This window comes from Lactuca virosa, chromosome 8 (assembly GCF_052849685.1).
Source record: "Lactuca virosa cultivar CGN04683 chromosome 8, Lactuca_virosa_CGN04683_v6, whole genome shotgun sequence".
In the NCBI taxonomy this organism is placed as follows: domain Eukaryota; kingdom Viridiplantae; phylum Streptophyta; class Magnoliopsida; order Asterales; family Asteraceae; genus Lactuca; species Lactuca virosa.
The window spans coordinates 90,870,460-90,879,527 of record NC_136433.1 but is presented as its reverse complement, the minus strand read 5'-3'; the positions used below and the strand labels follow the sequence as shown (position 1 = coordinate 90,879,527).

The following is a 9,068-nucleotide window of genomic DNA, read 5'->3' as shown; positions in this document are numbered from 1 at the left end:
ATAAATAAATTACAAAATCATAAAATAAACCCCTAATTTTTTTTTGAGTATTTTCATTAAATCAAATAATACACTGCTAAGTACTTTAAAGAAAACTATGATTTTATAGAACTTTTTTATTTTTACTTTTCATAATAATATTTAAATTTTAATTATTATTTTGTTTTTATGTGTTTCTTTAACTTAAAAAAATGAAAACAAGACAACAAAAAACAACGAAATTGAAAATGAAAATTAAAGTAACTTTTTTTTCCATTATGTCGTAAAACCATTTTGTAACATATTGTATTAATGCATTTAATGATGTATATCATAGTTTACAAAATATAATAATATTATATTTTTGTTCTATTTAACTTATTTATGAAAAAATAAGTTTGAAATTAAATATTTAAATAACCAAAAAATAATATAATAAATTAGTTGGTAATAAAAATGTAATTTCTAAATAATATAATTAATAATGATTAAACACTAATAAAGTAAGAACAATTATTATTAAGTATAATGATTAGGGCTATGGAAAAATAGAGTGGTGTGTTTTTAGTAGAACTCATAACGGTAACATACAACCCTAAGGAGTGAGAAATCATTTAGGATGAAAATACTCTCACATGCAACACATGTACGCCCTTTAACGGTTTAATTTATAGACAAGGTTAGTAGGATGGACTAACATTGAAAAAAAATTAGAAACCACAAGGACTAGCTGCGGCCCCGATAATTTGAAGGCCATGTATAGTTTATTAAATTTAGCCCCTTCAAATTAGTAAATTCAACATCTACATTTTCTAATAAATGAAATCCAAAAATGACACATGTCAGTTTTTTATGATGGTTATTATTTCCTTTTTTTTTTAACAAATCAAATTCAATTCAAATTTTGAAAATACAAAATCATATCCTAATAACATTATTATGTTTATTTCTTAACAAATTAATTCATAATTACTTACAATCGACAATATATTGGTTTTTTTTTACATTTATTATTTTTTTATCTATATAAAAATTTTAAATATACCGATCGTGGTTTCTATGTGTTATAACCTAGAAATATAATAACATGTTCCTTTTCTACATAACTTCATAATATAGTAATGAAAAAATTTTCGTCAAAACTTTTAACTTTCATTGAGAGAAAAGTTTCGAGAAGGTATACGGAACAAAAAAATATGATTTGTGAATTTTCTTTTCGGTTAATCAGTATTTTTCTAATTTTGAAACTTTTATATCTCCTTGTTCTAATAAAAAAATAGTTTTATTTTTATTTTTTCATTTGTCACTCTATTAGACCTCCTAATTAATGTCATGTCACTTGTTAACCTATTGATTCTCAATTTCAAATTTTAAATTTTTCACTCTAATTATATCAAATTAATAACATTAGAATAAAAATTAAAATAAAATTAATATAGATTATAAAGTGATATAATTTCAAATATTTTATTTAAATCAACGATTATAATTTTATATAACTAAAAAATATCTCTTAATTAATAATTTATTTAAAATAATTGATTAATAATTTTGAATTTTTACTACTAAAGTTTAATTAATTTTATAACTGTGGCTCCACGGATTATAAACTAGTGAAATAAAACAAAACTATAAAATTAGTCCTTGCAGTTTGCAAAAAAACTTTGGATAGGGTCCAAAAAAATTTCAACATGCATGACATCCATGTCCAAAATCAAAAACTTCCTATGATTTTGGTCCAAAAAATCTTGAAAAGACTATTATGCCATTTTGTTTTCTTTTTTACATTTCTTTTAATTTCTTTCTTATTTTATTAATATTAAAAATAATTTAAATCCCTACCCAACCCACCACACCACACACACACACACACACACACTCTCTCTCTCTCTCTCTCTCTCTCTCTCTCTCTCTCTCTCTCTCTCTCTCTCTCTCTCGTCATCATCTTGTTACTTCTTGTAGAAAATAAAACAATTACTCACGATACCTAACTACACTTCAGTAAAACGACCACGATACCTAACTACACTTCATTAAAACGGTGACTCACACAATCGATCCTCCAAGTGTGTGTGAAGATCGTTATGCTGAAAGAATTAGGCCAGTTTCTTTTATTCTCACTCTGAATCGATCACATGTTTTGATGGGTGTAATAAAGTTGTGAAGAACAAAGGATTATGGGTGTAAATCATTGAACCAAGTATTTTTTTTATCTCGAGGTTTAGGTGAAGATGGCGAGGAATAAGGGTAGAGATGGTGATTCTTATATGGTAGGAGATGAGCTTAGATTTGTACCTTTCGAACACCAAACCTCCAAATCATCATCAGATCTAGCATAAAGAATGAGGGACGAGTTCAAGTGTTTGGGGATTTCAGTGTATATTTCGAATTTCTGAATGTAAGCTTCAATTTCCGTCCATGGTCGTTTGTTCTTGAAAGTGGGCAAAAAAAATTGAAGAACCAAGGTTTTTTGGGGGTCTCCTCGTGCGTATAATCTGGTTGGAAAGAAGATATGGATAAATCGATTACTGTTTTTGTTTTTTTTTTTTTTGGATCATTCATTCTCATAGGTAGAAGCCATGGAACACTCTCCCCCTTCCTCTTTGATCTGGTTTTCTTTATTCTGAGAACTCATTGGGTTATTAGCTTACTCCTTCGATACCAAGTTGAAAACGTTTTGGATCATATTCAAAGTTTTTCGCAAACCACAAGGACCAATTTTGTACTTTTGTCAGTGAAATAATAAATTGATTAGTGATAAACTATTCAATAGCTTCTAAAATCAAATCAACCAAAGTGGGCGTCAAATTACCAATTTATGACTATAGTTCCGAAATCAAACTAATAAAATTGGGTCTCAAATGAGTGAAAGAGAAAAGGTGATTATCCACATGCTACAACTGAACGAATTATGAAATCAATTAGCATGTATAAATTTAGTTTGAAAAATCAAACTAACAAAATGTTCTCAAATAGTCAAATTCAAATATGATATGAGTATTTATGTTCAATAAATCATCGAATCAACTAAACACACAAAATCACAAATGATGAACAACAACCAAACATTATAACATTAATCGGATTAACAATCAAGTGACAAAACTGAAAATAGGATCGAAATTGATACAAATCAAAAATTTAAATTAAAATTGTGATATTCGCTTAAACCATATTGACTATTTTGTAACTTTCCGGTATTATCAGATTTATGGAATTATGGGTGCTTTCTGGGCAATCCATGTTTAAGGCCGACGGTTAGGGCTGTAAACGAATCGAACGAACACGAACAGAGGCTTGTTCATGTTCGTTTGTTTAAGTTAGACGAACAATTGAACGAACACGAACGGATAAACGAACGGAATTTTCTTGTTCATGTTCGTTCGTTTAACAAATTTCCTTGTTCATGTTCGTTCGTTTATGTTCGTGAACATGCTAATCGAACATAAACGAACGAACATAAACGAACAGAGATAAACAAACACAATTGAACATATATGAACATAAAAGAACTATAATATAGTAATGTAATAAAAAACAATTGAAAATATATGAACATAAAAAAACTTAAACGAACGAACATAAACGAACAACATAAACGAACGTTCACGAACGTAAATGAACGAACGAGACCATTGTTCATGTTCGTTCGTTTGACTAAACGAACGAGAATTTGTGTTCATGTTCGTTCATTTATTAAATAAACGAACATAATTATTAAATAAACGAACATAAACGAACTTCCCGCCGAACAGTTCACAAACGGTTCGCCGAACGTTCAGTTCGTTTATAGCCCTACCGACGGTGATATGTATGCCACAACAGAACAAGGAAGGCATGCTCATCTCAACATCGTACACGACACTCTCTTTCCAATCTGTCACGCTACTAAACCCATCCATTCTGATCCTCGTCGGATTCCACCAAAAGGGTTTTTGATACGTGAAGAAGATGATGACAATTCGCTCCCAATCTTCAGTATCATCGTCCAAAATTTTCTCATCTCTACGATCGTCCTCCATTAATCCATCGTCTTCAAGCTCCAGAACCTCCGTTTTCGTCAAAACTGTCTTCACATCAACCATGAATCATTCCGTTAAAACCGCATTGAAAGTTCCGATTGTTTCAGCTTCTCAATCCACTAATGGATCCCACTTTTCGTCATCTTCGGTACGCATTTGTCTCGTGTTTGCTTTGTAATTTGTGTACTTAACTGTTAATTTTTTTGTTTACATAATTTGATTTATGATCGTTTGTGCAAGAATGCGTAGTCTAGAATCTTGGAATCAAATTTATACACATAATCAGAAACTAGAAATGGAACACGATGTTTAGATTTGAATTAAAAAGAGTTTAATTTCGTGACTTTTATAACATTTGATGGGACATAATTTGTGTTTGGTGTTAATTCAGGGTGGTGATTCGTTCTTCAGAAGTGTGCTTTCAAGTATGGAACAAGTGTATTTGAATCGAAACCCAACTGCAAAAGCAATCCTGGAGCTTGTCGGATCTACAGATGCTAATCAAATATGCTATGATCATATCGCATATCGGACGTTTGGGGTAAATGGTTATGGAATCGATTCTATATCAAAGTTCTTCCTTGATTTTGGTTATACTCAACGCGAAGAATTAAGATTTCCAAAAAAGAAGCTGAAAGCTCTCTGGTTTTCACCTCCAAACGTCTCCTCCATTAATGGTGGCAGCGGTGTTCATGGCCCCTTACCTAGAATCTTCATCTCTGAACTTCTTGTGGATCAAATGAGCCTACAAGCCCAGGTTTTGATTTAAAATTCATAATGTTTTATAATTTTAATCAGTAGATATTGTTGATTTGTTGTGTAACTTTTACCAATTTAATCATAGTGTTCATAGTCTGGAATCTTGATGCGTGTGTTCTTGCTTCCAGGAAATAATCAGAAAGTACACCGGGCTATCGGGTGCTGGACATAAACATACTGTCCTTTCAAGTGCTCTTGGTTGTTTAACGTGGCCCAAACCATCACATGATGAATTCCAACAATTAGCTAGGTGCATTTTTGTCCTTTTCTGACTTTTTTTTTCAGACTAGACCGGACATGATATGACCTGGTCTAGTCTGCCCGGCGGTTATACCGGTAGTCTATAACCGCCGGTTATTTTTGGACGGACTCTACTCCAGACCAGTAGTAGAGTAGGTCCAGTCTGGAATAGTCTTCTAAAATTTTGTTTTTGTTATGTTTGACTTCTAGTGAAAGTGAGTATGCTGCATGGACTCTAGTCAATGGTTACATGGTAAATCATGTCACCATATCAACTCATAGGCTCAAATCTCGCTTGAAAAACATCAAGAATTTTAACGAGTTCATTGAGGACAAAGGGTTCAAGTTGAACTCGGAAGGGGGCGTTCTCAAAGGTTAGTTCTTTTTTATGTCTCATCTGGAAGGCTGTTGTGTATCTGATTTACATCTTACATGATTTTCTTGTACCAGTGAGCCCAGATGCTCTATTGTTGCAAAGTTCAACGGTTGCAGACTCGATCCCGTTTGAATTCTCCGATGGCATCAAAGAATCGGTCCCGTGTTCATATATCGAGTTTGCTGAGCGCATTGTGTTGCCCGAATACAAAGATTTACCCGAAGATAAGGTTAGCATTTTAAAGTTTGTTTGTTTGTTTTGTATTTGTATTTTTTGAGTTTTAACATAATGATTGATTGGTTTTGAAACTTAGGTTCAAGAGGTTCATAGACGAGATGGATTTGAAGTTGGTAACGCTGATAAAATATTTGAGAGCACATCGATGGATCAGTTAAATAGGAGAGTTGCTTGAGGCAAAACACAAGTGATTCGATGATAATCAAACATGTAATTAGAATAAACTACTAGCAACAAATGTGAAGTTGTTTCTCAAGTAAACATGATGAAATGGTTAACTATTTGTAATTAAATGTAGTTGACGTTTTTGCTCAAATTGGGAAAAGGGCACGTCTTTTAGTTTATTTTATTTTTTCTGTCGTTTTAGGACGAACAACACAGTCGTAGACTATTCGAGTTTGGGTTTGGGTTTTTTTTGGTTTTGGGTTTTTTTTGTTGTGATTGATTATTTTTAGTAAAAAAAAAGCTAAAATTTTGATCATATTTGAAAACATTAACTAGTAAATTAGCGATTAGTGTGATAAGGTCCGTTTCAGTTGCAACAAACGAATCAAATTTGTTATAATCCTGTTTCTCATGTTTTTTAATTGCGTTTCAAACCGCGAACAACCAAGAAATATATTTATATTACTTGGAAAACTAGAAGTAAATCAGAAATTTTTTAAAAAAATGATAATAATTTACAATGTGCTATTGTTCTTTTTCTCATTGTCATTAGGCTTTGGTGACTTCAAGTTCAACTTGTTGTGATAAGGAGAAGCATAAGAACCATTAGGTATGGATAGGCTCCTTGGATGCTGCGATCCGTTTCTTAAAAACAACCCTTGAGCCCGAACTGCATTTTGTGCACTCGGGCTCAACCCAGACCGTTCAGCTTGAAGTTGAACAGTCTGGAAATAAAACGATAAGCTTGCCATGTCCTTAAGGGCTGGCAGCGGCTTTAGGCATTCAACAACTTCACTCATTAGAGGTCGGGCTTTCGAGTCACGGTTAAGGCAACGGGCCGCTAGTTGTGCGGCTTTTTGGGCTCCTTTTATTGAGAAATGGCCTTCAAGTCGAGGGTCTATTAACTTATAAAACCGCCTTCTCTCACCTAAATGTGGGCGGGCCCATTCTACGAGGTTGTGTTCACCGTTTGGACGGTTTTTGTCCATTGACCTTCGACCAGTTAAAATTTCGAGCAAAACGACACCAAAGCTATATACATCACTTCTTGAAGTAAGATGACCTAAAAGAAATATACAAAAACACAAAATAATTAGGTCAAATATTACTTCTTTGAGCAAAATGGCTAACAAAAGGGTTAAAGTGCAAACCTGTCATTACATACTCGGGGGCTGCATAACCATAAGTTCCCATGACTCGAGTTGATACATGAGTTTTATCACCCTCGGGGCCATCTTTTGCAAGACCAAAATCCGAAAGTTTGGCATTATATTCCTACAAAACAAATCTTTATGAACACCAAAAACCCGAGATTAAAAACTTCAAGAAAACAAGATAGTTTGATTAGTGTTTGTATCACATACCGCATCTAACAAAATATTCGAGGTCTTAAAATCGCGATAAATCACCGGTTTTTCCGCTTCCTCGTGAAGAAAAGCAAGACCCTTTGCAGCACCAAGAGCAATTTTCATCCTAATGGACCATGGAAGAGGCAAAGATCCTACAATAACAATAGACTTTTATTAGAAACAACAAATACTAAATTGGTATATATATTATATATATGTTGGTATAACAAAACAAGTTGTACTATGTTTGACTTTGACCGAAACCGATGTCGTCAATAAGACAAAAATTGCAATTTTTGTCCACCGAAAAAGAGCGGTGTCAATACGACAAATTCAATTGAGAAGTTGAAACATGACTCAAATCTCTTATTTGTGCAAAAGACGTAAATACCCTCTTCATCCCTACATCCAAAATGGAGGCTCGATCTCACTCTTGTGCTAAAGACATAAATACCCTCTAAATCATTAAAAATAGTAACTTACTCCTAAACAAGTGATTCTCTAAGCTTCCTCGAGGCATGAACTCATAAACCAACAGCCGTTGATCATCTTCAATACAATAACCGATCAATTTAACCAAATTTGGATGGATAAGGTCACTTAAATAATTTACTTCAGCCTGTTAAACAATAAAATATAAATCATGAGAAAACCAAAAGATTAAAACAAAGGAATAGAAAGCAACAACAATGAACAAACCAGCCATTCTTTATGACCCTGAAGCCCATCGTGATTCAGGGTTTTCACGGCGACAGTAAGTCCGGTGCCTGGTTTCACCGGCGCCGTTCCATTTTCTTCAATCCACCCCTTAAAAACACACCCAAAACCACCCTCTCCGAGAAGACTTTCCGGTCGGAAGTTCCTCGTAGCCAATTTCAGATCATTGAAACCAAATATCCGAAGCCTAGAATCAAGTTTCAGTTCATCTTCCGGTTTTGGGGTCGATGGATTGCTTTCGTTATTACTTGTAGTCGATGAAAATATCGGAACAACTGGTTCATCAATCTTCAGCTTGCTTTCCACTGTCGTATTACATAAAAACAGATAAATTTAAGCAAATTATTTGATCAATTTGTGAAATTTTGTGTGAAAATTGGGAGACTGGTTTACCACAATGAGTGGTTATGCCACTAATGGAGTTTTCGACTTTAGATCTTGAAGAAACACAGCTGCCAATTAGTCTCCATCGATTCCAACATCCAGTGTTGGTGTTCGTCTTCGATTCTACAACATGCCCAGATTCCAACTTTATACATTTTTCATCAACAGATTTCATCTTTCACACTTGGTATCATCAAAACCCCCAAATTTGTATCCAAAATGCCAAACTTTTGGATGAAATTAGTGATTGGAAGCCAAGAAACGGATAAAATTAACAAACCCCATGTGAAAAGATTCCAACTTTATACATTTTTCATCTATCACAATAAACCCTAAAAATCATCAAACTTGGTAAGTTGGTATGATTGAAAACCAAGAAAAAGATGAAATTAGCAACCCCAGAAGAGACTGAATGTTGACTTGTGTACAACACAACAACACAAGATTCTTTCAAGAAAACCCCACCAAGATTGGATTTTTTTTAGTTAAAATTCAAGAGACCCAATTCAGAAATTTGAAAAAAGAAGGGAAATTTGTTATACAAATGTCAAGAAAAAGATTTAGATCAGAGATAGAAACACTTTAGAAACGATTGAAAAGAAGAACTCAGAGAATTCGGGTTGTATGAAATGTGATTAGAGTTTAAAAGCAACCACTACCACCTAGCATTCCCAAAAGGTATTGAAATCACATCAAAAGAATGAGTAGTAAGAAAAAAAAAAAAAAATTATAAAGAAAAGATGGTAATCGAGAAAGTAATATCTTCCCTAGTTCACTTTCAAGATAATCGTCTACTTTCAGAAATTCGATAAATCATATTTTCACCCGCTCTTTATAACC

General features: G+C 33.2%; 2 protein-coding genes across 2 annotated transcripts; one reads left to right on the top strand and one right to left on the bottom strand.

The window, feature by feature from the left end:
* The first annotated feature begins 3,815 nt into the window (after positions 1-3,815).
* On the top strand, positions 3,816-6,025 carry LOC145129364 (2-oxoadipate dioxygenase/decarboxylase, chloroplastic-like). The gene is made up of 6 exons (XM_079064063.1): positions 3,816-4,149; positions 4,393-4,758; positions 4,889-5,010; positions 5,211-5,374; positions 5,451-5,605; positions 5,690-6,025. Exons 1-6 carry the CDS (start codon positions 3,931-3,933, stop codon positions 5,786-5,788), a joined length of 1,125 nt encoding a protein of 374 aa, XP_078920189.1. The 5' UTR covers positions 3,816-3,930; the 3' UTR covers positions 5,789-6,025.
* Positions 6,026-6,253: 228 nt separating this feature from the next.
* Positions 6,254-9,050, bottom strand: LOC145129363 (serine/threonine-protein kinase PBL34-like). Its single transcript, XM_079064061.1, has 6 exons — positions 8,238-9,050; positions 7,827-8,149; positions 7,611-7,746; positions 7,143-7,279; positions 6,930-7,053; positions 6,254-6,841 (listed from the first exon to the last, which is right to left on the bottom strand). The coding sequence occupies exons 1-6, from the start codon at positions 8,401-8,403 to the stop codon at positions 6,294-6,296; spliced, it is 1,434 nt and encodes a 477-aa protein (XP_078920187.1). The 5' UTR covers positions 8,404-9,050; the 3' UTR covers positions 6,254-6,293.
* Between the last annotated feature and the right edge of the window lie 18 nt (positions 9,051-9,068).